This window comes from Pan paniscus, chromosome 17 (genome assembly GCF_029289425.2).
Source record: "Pan paniscus chromosome 17, NHGRI_mPanPan1-v2.0_pri, whole genome shotgun sequence".
Classification (NCBI taxonomy): Eukaryota; Metazoa; Chordata; class Mammalia; order Primates; family Hominidae; genus Pan; species Pan paniscus.
Genome location: NC_073266.2, coordinates 74,199,177 through 74,218,921, shown reverse-complemented (window position 1 = coordinate 74,218,921; position 19,745 = coordinate 74,199,177). Strand labels below are relative to the sequence as shown.

Sequence of the window (19,745 nt, the reverse complement as noted above, 5' to 3'; positions counted from 1 at the left end):
TATCCTGCGCAATATGTTTCTCTATTTTATATCCATGATAGAGCAGATGTTGCCATTAAAAGTAAATAAAAATTCACTCCCATAGCATACTAGAGAATCTTCCATACTATGCCTATAAGAAAATTATCAAAAAATAATCACTTTTTCCTTCCCCCTTAAAAAAAATGGAAGGGGCATATCATTACTAAAATTTTGAGCTACAAAGAATAAAAACAGAGAAATCACCCCAGTTTCCTTTTTCTCACCTGCATGTCACTTATTTCCGAGGTAACAATCCAGACCTTCAGGATGCCAGTCACCGAGAGTGCTACCACTGTGTCCTCTAAAATGAGAAGGGACAAAAAAGCAGCCCAGGTTACGAACATAATACGCTTTCTTTCTAAATATTAAGATGTTTTGCTTGAATAAAATTAAACAATAGCATGTTTTACAATTAGCAGAAAAACATAATTCTCTATTTCATGAAACAGAAACCAGGTTTTGAAACACAAGTTAATAAAGATGGCCAACACCTTAAAATTCAAGGAAAATTATTTCTAGCTAATTGAATTTTTTATTTCTAATCAAGAAGTTTTTAATAATTTCAAATGTTCTTGATTACTATGTTCACAATGAACTTTTATACTTCAAAATTTACAACTTTTAATTCTTTATCATGGATGAGCTCAAGCACTTTATTTCTTCAAGGCACAAATTTCTCCCCCTTTCCCACATAACTTGCCACCTTCCAGATACTTCATTGCACATTACATTCTCCACAGAGTGTGATCAAGAGAAAGATATGATATAAAATCTAAGTTCCTAAGCTTCAGGTAAGGGACTAGTGACAGCACCAGGGTCACGTACAGGAATTTTGAGAGGATGAGCATTGGAAAGCAGTCAACGTAGGCTCCAGAGTGAAGGAGGGGAATGTTAAAAGCAAAATCACATTTTTCTTCACTAATTAACCAATGAACTTTAGATAACAAACTATCTTAAATTCAATTTTCTTATCTGGAAGCAAATATAAATGAATAACAACAGTACCTATCCTAATGGGTTGTTATAAAAATTAAGACACGCCAAGGGAAAACATTCAGCACATACTAAATTCTCAATAAAGTTGAGTTATTACTGTTATTTAAAAAATTGTTATCTTTAAATAAAAACCTTATCAATATCACATAGTTCTCTAGGCACTGTAAGGCACTGGAATTAATTGATTTAAGTTACATTCTATTCTGTTCAGACTACAGTGTAAACATATACGAAAGGAGTGTAAAAATTTGAAATATGCAAACTGCTTGGTCACAAATATAGATCTGTTTTAAATAAAAGATTCATTGTAACTAATATTAGAGATAAATATATGAATGATTAGTTCCCTATTGCCTGGAAAATTAACGCAAATCTCATTCTCACTGTTATGCTTAGGAATAAAGCAGTAATTCTCTAATATGCACAAAAAACCTCTCTGAGAAGGTTCACATTAGAGAAGTCAGCTCAATTTTATTTTACCAAACATCTCCCAAATATATTTAACCAGAGATCCCACCTTTTTGACAAATACCTATTAACAAACTTCAGAACCAACACTCAGAAGAACAGCGGCAGGAAATGAAGCCAGTGCATCCACTCTTCCTACAGTCCACTTTAGTGCAGGCCTGCACCACTCTCAGCTGGGCAACTAATCTCTTAATTTGCTCCCATCTTTGAAGTTTAAAGCTTAAGTCCCTTCAGAGACTTCCCATCATCTACAGTGAGAGCCTGCAAGCTACAGCTCATGAGTCAACTCCAGCCCACTGGCTGTTTTTGTAAATAAAGTTTTATCGCAACACAGCCAGGCTCATTCACTAATGTATTGTCTGCGGCTGCTTTTGTGCTAAAACAGCAGAGTTGAGTAGTTGAAACATGGACCATATGGCCTGCAGAGCCTAAAATATTTCATATCTGGCCCTTTACAGTATAAGTTTGACAACCCCTGATCCACAAAGTGAATTCCCTAGCTGATACACAGGGCTTTCAAGACCTGTCTCCTGCCAGCTCTGCCAGCCTTATATCCTGCCACTCCTTCCCTCATACTTCTTGCCCCAGAAAAAGATAATCTATAGTTTCACATATACACCTATCATAATTTTAATGCTTTTGTACCTACAGACTATCTCCTTTGCCAGAAACATCCTGATCGCATGTCTGCTAAACTCTTCCTCAACTTCCAAATCCTAGATCAGACTTCATCTGATCTGGGCAGCCCTCTACTGCCCTCAATCAGCCTCACTGCCATCCTCTCCATACTATTTTTCCATCTTGCACACTTTGCACTCTAAACTGTTACTTGTTTATATATCATTGTCCTTTACTAGAATTTGACTCCCTTAAGTATTAATATTTCAATCCCTTGCACCTGGAAGACTGCAGGCATTCGATAAATATTTGCTGAATGACTACTGAATAAAAAACTATGTGCTGATTTTCCTACCCTAAGAGGTTACAAAGCAAAAGCTCCTATAAAGCTGAAGGCAATTCACTAATGGGAAGCAGTGTAACACAGTGGTTAAAGTAACTACTCCGGGGTCCTTTAGCAAAGATGTCATCACACTAACTCTCATCATTCTCCTCATCTATATGATGAATATTAACAGTACCTACCCCACTAAGTATTGTGAGAATTGATCATATGTAAATGCTTAGCATGGTGCTTGGTAGTGTAAACACACAGTAAATGAAAGTCCTCAAGGTGATGGTGCTGCTGATACCGGTGGTAGTGGTGGTGGTTATTTACCGGCCTCTATAGGAAGCACATAACTATGAAGCCATTTGAAAGTAAAAGAATGCTCCTTAAAAGGCTTATAAAAGTAGACATTCAATGTTCTGCATTAACTATTACTCTTTTCCTGACAACTTTACTTTTGCTTTCATGGTTGTTATTAAGAGGTTTCAATAAAAATGAAGAAAAGATAATAATATTTATTGAGCATCAAGTACATATCAGCCCCTTCCAGGAACTTTCATTAAATTTAACTGTGTATAATCTCTCCTTTTTCACTGTCCCCATTTGAAATGGAAACATTCCCTATGCCTCTTAAGCAAGTGACAGAACCAGGCCCCAGAAATATACAGGTAAAACTACAGCTCTTCCCAAAGGTAAAACTACACCCCCAAAGGTTAAGCTATTCTTCCTCCACTTCAGATAATCACCCATATACTCTGTCAAAAGCTGGTGATCTATACATCATGGAATGGAGATAAGCCAACAATTAAGTCTTCATTCAATCAAAGATTTCTTTATGAAGGAAGAAAGAGACCATAAATTATTGGTGTAGTTATTTCTTACATAGAAGAATATATCCCAAAGTATTAATTTACGATAAATTGTAGAATGTTCTAGTAAACTAAACATTAAGTCATGGTGCTAAAGCTCCTAACAGGCATAATACACTGACCTTGTGTTCGATGGGATCGAATAATACTCATAGAGCTAATCCAGTCTGGTGATATCTTTGATACTAAGGAGTATAATACTTCAAGGCTGGTAGCATCCACAACAAGGATTTCAGGGTAATGTCCGTGACATAAAAGCCTTCCTTCTCGCTGATTCCCAACAGAGAACTGGTAGAACTACATTCATGCCAAAAGGAAAAAAGATTTCTGAGTGTTCTCCTTTAATTTAGATACTTGATTAATATGCATTCATCAAGGTTATTACAATATTCTCCTAAAGCTCAACTTCTTCGGTAAGAATTTTAGATATTTACCAAATGGTACATATTATATGGGTGTATGTGCACACACATATATTAAGTTATATTAAAATTTTTAAATAGCTAACAAAAATTATTTTCCTAACATCTTATCCTCCCTTTTGAATTATTTTGAAACAGAATTCGTGATAATTGTTTTTATCCCCCTCTAGCATCTAAAACAGAACTGTTGAATAAATTAATAAAACACCTGAATAAAATCAGCTTTACAAATCACATCAAAAGGAAGCTCAGGTGGGTCACAAAAATAACATGAATTTCAAATAAGTAGAAATAGGGAAATATAAGCTTATAATTACTAGTTATGCAAATACAATTTAGAAGGATGATTGATGTTCAAACATAATCAGGGCCTCAGCTTCCTTATATGTAAAATGATATACTCCTATTTAATATGTAAGGGTGTCAGGAGGACTAAATCAAACACAATACAAGAAATGCCTACACTGTATCTGCTCAATAAATGTGAGTTACCTTCTCTTCCTTTCCCATTGAAATCATAATTGATCATATTTTTAATATAATTCATAATTTTTCCAACACTCAACACAGTAAACAATTAGTAAACTGAAGTACAGAGAATTAGACCGCCATGAAAAAGTAAAAAAGAATACCAGGAATGTAAGTCAGAAACTACAAATTCCTGTGCAACACTCTACATATTAAGCCAGGCATATGAAACAGTCAAGTCTTCTGAAGAGTTGGAAAGTTTTAAAAATACATGTCCAAGGACCAACTGCATGAGCAATAAAAAAGATATGGTCCAAAAAGTAGGTCAATTTGTGTCAATCACAAGTGGAATCACAAAGGATTTTGCAAGGAAGAATTCCATTATTTAGGACCTAGAGCATTTTCCCAAGTAGTGAAGGGGCTCTCACTTGGGTAACCAAGGTAGCCCAGGATAGCAGAAGCAGCAGCAATTTGCTTGCCCTGTATCTTTCCCCATTAGTCTCCTCTCCTTTCTTACCCCTCCCAACTGTACCATCTTACGAGGAACACTTTTACCGCTTCAATTCTAGTTTTCTTGTCTTGTTACTACCACCCACCATTTTTCATATAAAAATATAGGCTCAATGTTTTAAAAATATTTTAAATTATATACTTATAATAGTTTGTGCTTAGAGTCACAGAAATAGAAACTAACCTGTATGCCAGTATGTGTGCAAGCTAATTTTGTAAATTCAATACATCTGCCATCACTCACGTCCCAGAGGCACATCTCCCTATAAAACAAAATAATGGTCAGCTTTGAATGTGACTTTTTAAAGCACCATTCAACTTTGTCACAGTGATTTAAAATTAATCTTCCATTAAAACTAATATATTTCAGAAAAAGTAGCATACAGTTATTACTGTTGTTCATCAAAATTTCCAGTCCTCCCTCGACCCTCCTAACACCCCTTTCCAAACTGCCCACCCCCCACCACAGTCCACATTCTTTGTAGGCCCACAATAAGACTGCATTTCCTGGTTCCCTTTTGGTTAATGAAGTCTTGTAAGTAGTTCTGGCCAGAACCAACGCAAGGCTTTCCAGAGCTCTGTTCCAGAGACTGGCTGCTTCACACAGAGGTTGCTCCCTCACTCTGAACCTCAAAGTAAGGATAACAGTGAAGCAGAGTAGAGGCCTCAAGTGACACATGAGGGACAAGTGACAAAAACAAGAAATAAACTTCTAATTTAAACTACTGAGATTTTATATTTGTCATCCAGGTAGCTAGAGAATTTCAAACTGCAAAAAACAAAAGTTAAAGTCAACTGAATTTCAAACTTTTGCAAATAAAATACCAGATTCCAGTTTTCATTCTGTATGTATTGTAATTTTATTGAATGCATACAAAAAAACTAGATATAAGATTGAAAGATATAACATTGAAAATGAGAAATGTCAACATGCCTTGTCTATTGAAGAAATACATTTAACAAAAAAAATTAATAAAATGCAATGATCCCGATATTATTAGGGTTTTCTTTAAGATACCATTTTCTATATCTCATATGGTATTATATAAGACAATTTTTCAAAGAGCATTCAATTTAAAATATGCATTCTAATGGGAATTATCCTTTAATTGACCAACAGCTATTATATTTTTAGCTTATGTTGCTTCTTTTTGTTCCAATGAATTATACAAGGTTCTCTTCAGTGGGGAGAACAATTTCTGTTTTGTTTTGCTTTTCTGAGACAGGGTCTCACTGTGTCACCCAGGCTGGAGTGCAGTGGCACAATCACAGCTCACTAACAGCCTCAATCTCCTGGGCTCGGGTGATCCTACCACCTCAGCCTCCTAAGTAGCTCAGACTACAGGTGCACACCATCATGCCCGGCTAGTTTTTGCATTTTTTTGTAGAGACAGGGTTTTAATATGTTGCTCAGGCTGTTCTCAAACTCCTGTGCTCACGTGATCCGCCCATCTCAGCCTCCCAAAGTGTTAGGATTACAGGAGTGAGCCACCACACATAGCAACAATTTCTTATATAATTCTCTTCAAGTTCCCCAACTTTCTTCAATAGTATATTGTATAAATATATGTAATTTTCTAAGCACCAAAAAATGTTTTGAAAACTGTTTTTAAATCTTTTTAAAAATTTAATAACATTGGGCTCTACAACTACTGTTCAATGACCTGCCTCTCTAAAGCAAGTTGCATTCTGAGACTTGGGAACACAAAGAGTTAATGTTAGTGTATTAATACATATCAATATAATGTTATGAACTTTTTCATGGCATCATCTTCAAAATTTATGCTAGCCTAGCATCATTCAGGTTTTTAAAAGGAAATCTCAAAGTTGTCTGGCAACTCAATAAAAACAACATGGAGATGAATGATCGTGCTTTAACTTTTATAGTATTCTGAGTTCCTTAAAAGCAAGCCAAAGGACATAATCATAAATTACAATAAAAGTATTATAAAATCATTAACACAGATAAAATTTACATCCCTAAAATCAGATTTTAAACATCTACCTTTAGATTTAGACAATACAAAGCATTTATTTAGGAGATATTCTAAAAGAAAAAAAAATACCTCGCTACTTACAAGGCATTGGTGCTAGTTATAAAGACTCATGAGAAAAAGAGGCAAATGAGAAAATACTTACCCACTTTCAGATGCACTCACAATATACTGTTTGTCACTGGAAGCACAAGCTTTAGACAAACAAGTGATTGATGCTGTATGACCAAACAACAGTGCTCGAGGATTAATCTAGAAACGCAAAAATATGCTAGTTTAAGTACCAAACTTAAAAATTAACCTTTTATTTGAGTGTCAGCTTAGCCATAGTACAATAGAAGACTAGGTAGACTGCTAAGATTTTTTATTCTAGCCCCTGGCTCTTGCAAAGCACTGCTGGAGCTGCCTGGGAGAACTTCTAGCCCTGAAAGGAAAGACACAGGCCTGGCTGGCTTCACTACTGGCTGATTGTAGAGACCCAGGGCCTTAAAACAAACATAGGCAGTAGCCAGGGAGTGGTTACAACAGGCCTTAAGCAAAACCCAGTGCTATGCTGGCTTCAGGTGTGACTCAGTGCAGTACTAGTGAAGGTGGACACAGGGGTGCTTGTGTCATTCCACCCCCCAGTCCAAGTAATTCATAACAGAGACAGAGAGAGAGACTCCATTTGTGTGGGGGAAAGGATGAACAGAGAACCACAGTCTCTGCCTGGTAATCCAGAGAATTGTCCCGAATCTTGTCCAAGCCCATCAAGGCGGTACCTCTACAAGTCTGCAAGAACCACAGTGCTGCTGGGTGCGGTGCCTCATGTCTGTAATCCCAGCAGTTTGGGAGGCTAAGGTGGGCAGATCATGAGGTCAGGAGTTCAAGACCAGCCTGACCAACGTGGTAAAACCCCATCTCTACTAAAAATACAAAAATTAGCCAGGCGTGGTGGCGCGCACCTGTAATTCCAGCTACTCAGGAGGCTGAGGCAGGAGAATCGCTTGAACCCAGGAGGCAGAGGTTGCAGTGAGCCGAGATCGCTCCACTGCACTCCAGCTTGGGGGACAGAGTGAGACTCCGTCTCAAAAAAAAAAGGGGCCACAGTGTTACTGGGCTTGGGGCTCCCCTAAAGCAGATACAGCTTTGAACACAACACCCAAGTCCTTTCACATATCTGGAAAGCCTTCCCAAGAAGGACAGGTACAAACAAGTCCAGACAGTGAAGAATACAATAAATACTTAATTCCTCCATGGCCAGACAAGACAAACATCTACAAGTATCAAGACCATCCAGGAAAACACAACCTCACCAAATGAAGGAAATAAGGCAACAGGGACCAATCCGGGAGAAACAAATACGTGACTGTTCAGACAGATAATTCGAAATAGGGTTTGAATTCTCTGTTTTGAGAAAACTCAAAGAAATTCAAGATAACACAGAGAAAGAATTCAGAGTTCTATCAGACAAATTTAAGAGACTGAAATAATAAAAAAGAATCTGGCAGAAATTCTGAAGCTGAAAATGCAATTGGCATACTAAAGAATGCATCAGAGTCTTTTAATAGCGGAAATGATCAAGCAGAGAAAAGAAATAGTGAGCTTGAAGATGGCCTATTTGAAAATACACAGTCAAAGGAAACAAAAGAAAAGAGAATAAAAAGCCATGAAGCATGCCTACAGGATCTAGAAAATAGCCTCAAAAGGGCAAATATATGAGTTACTGGTCATAAAGAGGAGGCAGAGAAGGAGATAGGGGTAGAAAGTTTATACAAAGGAATAATAACAAAGAATCCCCAAATCTAGAGAAAGATACAAATATCCAAGTACTTATAGAACACCAAGCAAATTTAACCCAAAGATGACTACCTCACGGTATTTAATAATCAAACTCCCAGAGGTCAAGGATAAAGAAAGAATCCTAAAAGCCAAAAAAGAAAAGACACAACATACACTGGGCCAAGCACAGTGGCTCATGCCTAAAATCCCAGTACTCTGGGAGGTCCGAGGTGGGCGAATCACTTGAGGCCGGGAGTTTGAGACCAGCCTGGGCAAAATGGCAAAACCCCATCTCTACTAAAAATACAAAAATTAGCCAGGTGGGGTGGCACGCATCTGTAGTCCCAGCTACTTGGGAGGCTGAGGCACAGGAATCCCTGGAACCCAGGAGGCAGAGGTTGCAGGAAGTTGAGATCACGCCACTGCACTTCAGCCTGGGCAACAGAGAAAGACTGTCTCAAAATAAACAAGCAAACAATGGAGCTCCAACACGTCTGGAACCAGACTTTTCAGTGGAAATCTTACAGGCCAAGGGAGAGTGGCATGACATATTTAAAGTACCAAAGGAAAGAATGGTAAATCCAGCAAAAATATCCCTCAAGCCTGAAAGAGAAATAAAGACTTTCTAGACAAACAAAAGCCAAGGGATTTCATCAATCCTAGACCTATCCTACAAGAAATGCAAAAGGGAGTACTTCGATCAGAAAGAAAAGGATGTGAGTGAGCATCTGAAGGTACAAACTCACCAGTAATAGTAAGTACACAGAAAAACACAGAATATTGCAACACTGTAACTATGTTGTGTAAACTACTCTTAAGTAGAAAGAGTAAATGAAACAATCAAAAATAACTACAACGTTTCAAGACACAGACGGTACAATAAGATATAATTAGTAACAATAAAAAGTTAAAAAGCTGACAGGCCCCTGGCTCATGCCTGTAATTCCAGCACTTAGCCTGACACAGTGACATGGGCCTGTAGTCCCAGATACTCGGGAGGCTGGGGTGGCAGGATTGCCTGAGCCCAGGAAGACAGACTGCAGTGAGCCAAGGTCATGCCACTGCACTCCAGCTTGGGTGACAAAGTGGGACCCTGTCTCCTGAAAAAAAAACCAAAAAAAACAAAAAAAAAAAGTTAAAAAGCAAGGGAAGTTAAGGTGTAGAGTCTTTATTAGTTGTCCTTGTTTGTTTGTGTTTATGCAAATAGTGTTATTATCAGCTTAAAATAATGGGTTATAACATAGTATCTGCAAGCCTCATGGTAATCTCAAACCAAAAAACATACAATGGATACACAACAAATAAAAAGCAAGAAAATAAATCGTATCACCTGAGTAAATCACCATCACTGAAAGGAAGACCTGAAGGAAATAAATATCACAAAACAACAAGAAAACAAAAAACAAAATAGCAGAAATAAGTCCTTACTTAGCAATAATAACAAGGACTTATCAATAATAACACTGAATGTAAATGGACTAACCTCTCCGATCAAAAGACAGAGTGGCTGAATGGATGAAAAAACAAGACTCAATGATCTCTTGCTTACAAGAAACACACTTCACCTATAAAAACACACATAGACTGAAAATAAAGGGATGAAAAAAGATATTCCATGCCAATGGAAACCAAAAAAAGCAGGAATAGGTACACTTAGACAAAACAGGACTTCAAGACAAAAACTATAAGAAGAGACAGAGAAAGTCACTATATAATGATAAAGGAGTCAATTCAGCAAGAGGGTATAACAATTTTAAATATATATTCACCCAGCACCAGAGCACCCAGATATATAAAGCAAATATTATTAGAGCTAACAAGAGAGATAGGCCCCAATACAATAATAGCCAGGTGTGTAGTAGTGTGCACCTGTAGACCCAGCTACTCAAGAGGATGAGGCAGGAGGATACTTGAACCTGGGAGATCAAGGCTGCAGTAAGCTATCATTGCACCCCAGCCTGGGCAACAGAGTGAGACCTTATCTCAAAAAAAAATAATAATAATAAAAATAAAAGTGAAAGACTGGATGCTTTCCCTCTGCTAAAGATTAGGAACGAAAATAGGATGTCCACTCTTGCCACTTCTATTCAACATTGTTATGGAGGTGCCATCCAGGAACATTAGGCAAAAAAATGAAATAAAAGGCATCCCTATTAGAAAGCAAAAAGTAGAACTATCTCTATTGGAGAGTGACATTATCTTGTATGCAGAAAATCCTAAAGGATCCACTAAAAAACTATTAGAAGTAATAAGTCCAATAAGGTTGTAAGATACAAGATGAATAAGCAAACTCAAATGTATTTCTATACACTAGCAATGAAAAATCTGAAAATAAAATAAATGGAAAAATTCTATATCTAATAGATTCAAAAAATAAAATTCTTTGAAATAAATTTAACAAAAGTAATACAAACCTTATATTCTGAAAACTACAAAATATCGCTGAAAAAAAACTAAAGATCTAAATAAATGGAAATGCATTCAATGTTCATGGGTCAGAAAATTTGATATGGTTAAAATAGCAGTACTCTCCAAATTGATCTACTGAGTCAACATATTCCCTATTAAAGCTCCAACTGACTTCTTTGTAGAAATTGACAAGCTGATTCTAAAATTCATATGGAAATGCAAGGGACCCCACCAAAACAATCTTGAAAAAGAAGAGCAATACTGGAGGACTCACATATCTGGATTTCAAAACTTAATATAAAACAATAGTAATTAAGACAGTGAGTATATAAAACAACGGTAATTAGGACAGCGAGTATAGACATCTAGAGGATATGGATAAGAACACATACAAAGAACCATAAAATAGAATTGAGAGCCCAGATAGAAACCCATGACATTTATGGTCAATTGATTTTTCTTAAGAGTCCAATAGCATTCAATGGAGAACAAGCAGTCCTTCTGACCAATAGTGCTAGGATAATTTGATAGCCACATGCAAAAGAATGAAGTCAAACCCTTCTCTTACACCACAGAAAAATTAACTAATATGGATCGAAGACCTAAATGTAAGAAGTAAAACTAGTATATAAAATTCTTAGGAAAAAAACACAGGGATAAATCTTCATGACCTTAGATTTAGCAATGGTTTCTTAGATATGACAACAATAACATAAGCAAACAAAGGAAAAAGAGATAAACTGAACTTTATCAAACTTAAAATATTTTGTGCTTCAAAGGACATAATCGAGAAAGTGAAAAAACAACCGATAAAATGGGAGAAAATAAATGTAAATCTTATATCTGTTAAGGGATTTGTATCTAGAATATATGAAGAATTTTTACGATTCAATAATAAAAAGACAACCCAATTTTAAAATGGGCAAAGGAAAAAATTTTAAGTTAAAAATTTTTTTAATGGGCGAAGACTGAATAGACAGTTTGCCAGAGAAGATATACAAATGGCCAATGAGAACATGAAAAGAAGCTCAACATCATTAGCCATCAGGTAAATTCAAACCCAAATCACAATGAGATACCACTTTACACACAAAATTCGGGCTAGAATCAAAAAGATAACAGCTATTGATTGACAAGGATGTGGAAAACCTGGAACCCTCATGCACTGCTGATGGGAATGCAAAATGATGCAGTTACTTTGGAAAACAGTCTGGCAGTTCCTTAAATAACAGGTTAAACATAGAGTTACCTACCATACGATCCCACAATTCCACGCTCGGGTGTATACCTAAGTGCACTGAAATCATGTGTCCACACAAAAACTCATACACAAATGTGTAATACTCATAGCAGCATTACTCATAAGGGCCAAAAATATTTGGCCATAAAAAGAAATGAAGTACTGATACATGCTACAATGTGGGTGAACCTTAAAAACATTATGCTACATGATAAAAGCCAGTCATAAAAAAACACATATTATAGTTATATGATTCCATTTATATTAAATGTACAGAATAATCACGACGTTAGTGACAGAAGGTAGATTAGTGGTGGTCTAGGGAGAATGAGATTAGAAGTGACTTTTTTTTTTTTTTTTTGGAGACAAGGTCTCACTCCCATTGCCCAGGCTGGAGTGCAGTGGTACGAGTAGCCTGGACCTCCTGGGCTCAGGTGATTTTTTCCACCTCAGCCTCTGGAGTAGCTGGGACTACAGGCATGCACCACCACGTCTGGCTAGTTTTTTGTATTTTCAGTAGAGATAGGGTTTCACCATGTTGCCCAGGCTGGTCTCAAACTCCTGGACTCAAGCAATCTATCCACCTCAGCCCCGCAAAGTGCTGGGATTACAGGCATGAGCCACCATGCCTGGCCCAGGAGGGACATTTAAAGGGTACAGGGTTTGTTTTGGAAGTGATGAAAATGTTCTAAAATTGACCTTGGTAATGGCTGCACAACTTTATGAACGTACTAAGAAACATCAAAACATGCATTTGAAACAGATTAATTATGTAGTATGTGAATTATATCTCAATAAGGCTATTACCCAAAAAAAGTAATTTAAAAAATCACCTTTCTTGACCCCACATTCCATACCAGCTACCACTCCATTTTCTCTTTTTCCCTTGACAACAAATTCCTGGAAAGAGTTGTCACAGAAAGGAGTTACAAATATGGAAAGGAGAAAAGTAGGATAAACGCTGTGGTGTTATGTTGGAATTAGACGTATCAGTGTGAACGTGTGTGTGTGTGTGTGTGTGTGTGTGTGTGTGTGTGTGTCCCCAGCTCCTATTTCCCTAGCTCTGTCCACTGACAGCCCTGGAAGCAGAGCACACTGAGCATTCCATAGTAGTAAGGAATGACAATAAAGGCACAGTCATTTCAAAAATCAATACAACAAAATCTATACTTTGTAAAAAGTTTTGCCCTCTTCAAAGCATTTACCATAGAAGGTTTTAAGTGTTTTAAATTTTCTAAAACCTCTTTGGAAAACCTTCTCCAGTATGGGTCATCATCATTTGAAAAATCTTAAATGTAACAAAACAGTAAGTCACTTAGGGTAGATATTACAATTGAAAATGGCCAAAAGCCCTCAGAAGTCAACTCTGATGAATAGTGTAAATAATGAATCCGTATACTACTAGTTTTAGTCAAAACACATTTTTCAGAAAATCTACTGTGGGCCCAAAAGCATCATTCGGGGACTATATTATCTTCTAATAAGTAGATTTTTATATCTAAAATGTATAATAGGCATTTCACATACTCACTTCCAGTTCTACTGAAAGATCCCAGAGACATATTTGTCCGTCGTGGCATCCTGTTACGATCGTGGCCCCATCATCTGTTAAAAGTACCGCTGAGATGCAATGTGTGGGCGCTTTTCGACCCCAAAGAACAATGGGTAGAACAAGGCTGTTTCCTGCCATTGTGTTTGTGTTTTCAAACCTGAAAATGTTATAAAAATTGTCAGATATTACAATATTTCTCTCGAAAACATGTTATATATTTTTGTTATAAAACCAACAATTTGAAAATAATCATATATTCCTGGGAGTGAATTACAGCTACTTAAATATTTATTATTTTCAAAAAAAAACCGACTAGTTTATTATAACTACTCTAGATTCAGGTGCTTACAAAATAATACACAATCAACACCTGTGAAAAGAAAGAAATAACAAAATAATAATAAACAGGTCTTTACCCCAGGCATTCACAGTTTTTAAAATTTACTAATAAAAGGCCAATGACTTCAGTACCTCATATTTATCTAGGATTTCACAGTTTATAAAGCACTTTTATGTATACTATTTCATTTTGATTCTCAAAACAGCCTTTTGACATTGGCTGACTAGAAACTGAGGCATAAACATGACCTGCCCTAGGACACAGAACTAGCAAGTCATAAAACTCAAATACAAATCTTGACCTTCAGATCCCAAGTTGTATGCCTCCATTAAAAAAGACAGGTCAAACCGTTCTCAGAAAGTCTGGTACACACAGACTGTACTGTACCACTACCACTAGACAGTAATTATGAAGAATTTTCTAAGTCCCAGAAATTCTTCTGAACATTGTATGTGTGTGCATAAATATAAGTACATATATAAACTCCATTAATCCTTACAACAAATCAGGAGGTAAACACTATTATCATTCCTATTTCATAGACAAAGACACTGAGGCACAAAGCGGTAAGTGATGGAGCCCAGATCAGAACCCAGGCGGCCTGACTTCAGAACCTGTGGTCTTTCTCACTCTGCTAGGCTACTGATGACAAATGAGGTCTCCAAACCAGTAATAAATACCAACGCCCAAGAAAAACTCAGTCCTGTTTCACACTGAGCTAAACATTTTCAAAACTCTGTTCAGGGCCGGGCGCAGTGGCTCACGCCTGTAATCCCAGCACTTTGGGAGGCCAAGGTGGGTGGATCACCTGAGTCAGGAGTTCAAGACCAGCCTGGCCAACAAGGTGAAACTCCATCTCTACTAAAAATACAAAAATTAGCCAGGCATGGTGGCAGGTGCCTGTAAACCCAGCTACTTGAGAGGCTTGAACCCGGGAGGCAGAGGTTGCAGTGAGCCAAGATCGCACCATTGCACTCCAGCCTGAGCAACAGGAAACTGTCTCAAAAAAAAAAAAAAAAAAAAAACACTTTGCTCAGTGTGAAACCCATTCAACCACACTTACTCCAAACCCATTATGCCTGAAGGTCATGAAAGTCTTTTGTTGTAAACTCTGAACATTGAGGGAAGAAAAGAATGTCTTTGTAAACTCATTTCTCCATTAAAGAAAAAAATGTAGCTTCTGGTGAAGGAATTTAAATTTGAGATAGTAATCAATTAACCAGAGCATCCTGGAGTGCACCTCTTTCAGGAGAGCACATATGAGGAAGTATTCCTTAATATAACAAAATTAAAATCTAATTGGCAAAACAATATTTAGGGGTTAAAAACTGTGGTCAAAGACCTAGATAACAGGAGTTCAGAGAAGTAAGAAAAAGAAGACTGGAATAGTCAAAGAAAGCCACATAGAAGAGAGTACTCTCAGATCTCATTAGACACTAGAAGTCACCTATAGCCTGACAGATGGCCAATCAAAAGGTATAATCATTAAAGACAAAATGAGGCGATGGCCAGGTGCGGTGGCTCACATCTGTAATCCCAGCACTTTGGGAGGCCAAGGTCGGCAGATCACTTGAGGTCAAGAGTTCAAGACCAGCCTGGCCAACATGGTGAAACCCCGTCCCTGCTAAAAATACAAACATTAGCCAGGCGAGGTGGTGGGTGCCTGTAGTCCCAGCTACTTAGGAGGCTAAGGCAGGAGAATCGCTTGAACCCGGGAGGCAGAGGTTGCAGTGAGCCGAGATCGCACCACTGCATTCCAGCCTGGCAACAGAACAAGAGTTCGTCTCAAAAATAAAATAAAATAAAATAATAATTTATATCACCAAAGATTTCTCTCAAGTAAATAAGTACTAAACACTGAATCCAACGTGGTGAGACCTGGAAAGAACACCATTTCTCTAGCTAGTTGGCGACTCGTACTCAGTACATACTGCCTGGCTTAAAGAGAATGCAAACAGATTCAGGACTACGGAGTATAGAGTACTAAATGGCCCAAAACACTTTTTTCTAATATCTTAAAAACCTAATAAAAGTGAAACTTCAGAAAAGCCACCAGAAGCACTAATGAAATAATGTGAAATAGAGGATAACATCGCTTATGATGATAGAATAGTATATGACAATCAAATACTTCTAGAAAGGACTACCAGCGAATTGGCAACCACATAAACCTAGTTCTAAGCAACTGATCAAAACAAAACAGAAAAAAGGGCAAATTAGCCAGGACCTAACCTTTTAATCAGGTAGATCACAGGAATCTAAGTTTGAATTTCTTTAAAATGAATAACGGATGAGCCAAGACACACTAAACTGCCAACACAAGGAAGTTTTTTAAGGGGAAAAAAAGGCAATGTAAATCCAGAGCATGCAGTTTTTCAGCCATCAGCATTCAACCAGTCTATGTATTAGTTAATAATCCATGCTTAACGTTCCCAACATTATCACCTATTGTAGCAAAAAACTTCAATATGTTCCAAAAGCTTTATATTAAGTGGAAGGAAGTAAGCAAGTCACAGGACAGGATTTATTGGGATAAAAAAAATTATATTTTTATGGAAAATGCCAAAAGCAAAAGTGATTGAACAAACGACTAGAATAATCTGTTATGGTATTAACTTTAATAGAAACTCTCAAATAAAATTACCTTACTAATTCTCCAAAATATTATATATATAATATATTTAGATTTTGCAACTAGTACATTGAGGGCATATGCTATCTTTCAGATCTCAACATGATCTTACAAATTGATATGTTCTTAGACTAGATGCTTCTAAAAACAAAATAATATTAGGAACATTGAGTTTTCATTTATGTTTGTATCAAAATCTGGCTTAAAGTTACATTTAGAGACTGCTTATTCAATTGAAATGTTTAAAAGATAAAGCTCTGGAGTCAACAAATATCAGTAATTCTAGATTCTACTTCTCATTTTGTCACTAGTTATGCAGTCTTTGATGATATCTCACTTCTGAGGCTTAGTTTTCTCATTGTTATTAAAATTAATATTGAATCATTTTTAAGTTAACAAATCATAAGGAAACAGGCATCTTAGAGATAAAATTTCAGTCATCTCTTTTGATTAATTTCAGGTATTGCTTTATTTCCCCTAATTTCACCTATTTCTCAGCTCTGTATAGAAATAATTTAAAATACTATACTCCAGTCAACAAAAGCAACAAAAATAATAACTGAAAGAACACTGGGCCTACAATCAGATGACCTATATTCAAATCCTGGCCCTTCTATGTGATCTTGACAAAGTTATCTCTCTAGGTCTCAGTTTCCCCATCTGTAAAAGATGGATAATAATATTCTCCTCCTCTCAGAAAGATGTCATAAGATCAAGAGACCATATATGTAATGCAACTAGTACAATACCTAGCACATGGCAGATGCTCAGTAAATATTATTTTTTAAAAAAAAACACAGATTTTGCTACTTCTTCACATTCTGCTTACACATCTACAGGCTTTTTCCAGCACTTAATATTCAATAAGGTTGGACTTTCCAACAGGTTAATACCTTTCATTAACTTTCTGCCAAAGTATAAAAGTATTACTGTGTATGCTTGTCAAACAACTCAAATTGTGCAATTGTGCAATGCAAATATAACAATTTAGTTCTGCATTACTTTATTAGAAATAATACTACCAACTTCCATCCCAAAACTAAAATGGCTTTCAAATAAAATTCCAAACTCCTAATAATTAGTATACATTTTAGAGCAGCATTTCTCAGGTTTCTAGTTCATGCCAATGCCATGGTAGGTATAAGTATTACAATAATAAATAAAATAGACACAATTCAGCTATCCAGTGGGGCTTACATACATGTAAACAATTACCACAGAGCATGAGAGAAGTCTCAAGACATATGGAAACACAAAAGATGGATTCCCTAACCTAGACTTCAATGGGTCCAGGAAGGATTCCTAGAAGAAATGATGACTAGAATGAGTAGGAATTAACCAGAATAGGCTCAGGTAATCACATGTTCTAAGGGCCAGAGGTGTAATCTCAATTCTTTCTAAACAGTAAATAGTAGGGCTGACATTTAAAGTAAAAAGGCAGAATGGTGAAAAAACAACCAATAGCCAACATGCATCAGATCACAAGGGGCTTCTTGGTAAGACATTTTCAAGAGTTTGGACTTTAATTTGACAGCAAAGGGAAGCAGGTAAAGTGCTTTAAATCTGACATTGCTTTTCAGAAAGATCACTCAAGCTGTGATATAACAGAGAGGGATAAAACTGAGGACCTGAAGACCAATGAGGCTACTGGAGTTCTGCAGAAGAGAAATGGTGGTGCCTAAATTTATCACAGTCTCTTATTACTTATTTCTGGGGCGTCTCTGTTAATGGCTGTCTCCACCACCACTCTTTCAAGCTCCCTGGTTACAAGATGCACACTCTGTGTACTCACTACCAAATGATGCTTAGCACAACATCTACCACATAGGACATCTTTAATAAATATATGGTGAAGGGTGTTCATGGTGAGAATAGTACTAATAATAATACTGATATGAGAGCTAAATATATAATAGATAAGACTTGATTTTCAACACACCAAGGTGATCAGGATGCAACATGGATTCTGATGCAAGTTTCACATAAAGGTACTTTGAGGATAAAAGAAAAGAAAAAGCAGTTTAAATACTGAAAGCTTTCTAAGTAAAGGATGGGCATTATTATTACAATACTGATGCCTAGGGAAGTATCGACAATTTAGATTCCATCATGGAAGATAAATTACTCTATGCTTAACCATAATTTATTAACTCTAGGTTTGGGGATGAGAGAAAATACAAGGTTCCACACTGATCTTCAGTTGGGCCACATTGTAAAGATACTTAATGGTCCAATAAGCAGATATCTACATAGAGAAGCAACATGCTCAAACTTTTTGAGGTAGTATGAGGGTTGGATTAACACAGAGAAACAACTAAAGACAGATAAACCAAATATGATGCTACTGCAAAAAGCCTGGGTGCTAAGTGAGAAGAAGCTTAGCTAAAGTTAGAGTACTGAAAGAAAAATAGGAGACATTACAGAGGAAGAACAATAAGTCATGGGGTTTGGCGAAATACGTAAGGCCAGAGGCAAGAAGACTATTGCTTTCCAAACTGGGTGGTAAGGAAAGAGGTAGGAGGGAAGCATAGTGAGGCAGAGGAAGGAAAGAGAGTGCAATGACGCTAAAGAGGAATCTGGTCTCTAAAAAACTGTAACTCAGAAAGTATTTTCATAAAATGATACCAGAGACCCCAACAAAACTGTTCTGAATGGTAAAAAAGCACTGAGCTTTTGCCAAACCAAGTCATTTCAAAAGTTTATGAAATAATGCTCTGTCTCCTGCTGTTTTGCTTTTATTTTTTATATTTAAGCATTTAAAAAAGAAACGCTTTTGTAATTGACAAAAAAAAAAAAAATAGCCTGGTTTCCCAATCCAGAATGGAGAGTATAGCTGGTTACCATCCGGGGGATTTTTTATTTGGGTGGATATTTAGGTCTGTTAGCAACTCTCTCAAGATCACACATCAAATTGATCTCAGAGCTCAAAGGCAAACACAGATCTCCAGGGTCCTAATGCAACACTTTTCACTCTCCTATATTGTCTTCATTTACCACAAAATTCCATTTATCAGAAAGCTTCATTATCCAGGCATTCTGGTTAATCAAGATTTTGCCAAAACATAGTACTCATTAAAAGATAAATGGAACTGCAGTGTTTACAGATAAAATCATATG

The 19,745-nt window shown here is 36.7% G+C and overlaps 1 protein-coding gene across 5 annotated transcripts in view; it reads right to left on the bottom strand.

The window, feature by feature from the left end:
• Positions 1 to 19,745, bottom strand: part of WDR7 (WD repeat domain 7) — a 380,267-nt gene that overhangs the window by 345,316 nt on the left and 15,206 nt on the right. For all 5 annotated transcript variants that reach the window (XM_003827244.5, XM_034943806.3, XM_003827243.5 and 2 more), the window contains exons 2-6: positions 13,636 to 13,813; positions 6,840 to 6,946; positions 4,885 to 4,963; positions 3,423 to 3,597; positions 246 to 322 (exon numbers count right to left, since the gene is read on the bottom strand). In XM_003827244.5, coding sequence (XP_003827292.1) covers positions 246 to 322; positions 3,423 to 3,597; positions 4,885 to 4,963; positions 6,840 to 6,946; positions 13,636 to 13,794 — 597 coding nt within the window. In that variant the 5' untranslated portion in view covers positions 13,795 to 13,813. The remainder of the gene's footprint in view (positions 1 to 245; positions 323 to 3,422; positions 3,598 to 4,884; positions 4,964 to 6,839; positions 6,947 to 13,635; positions 13,814 to 19,745) is intronic.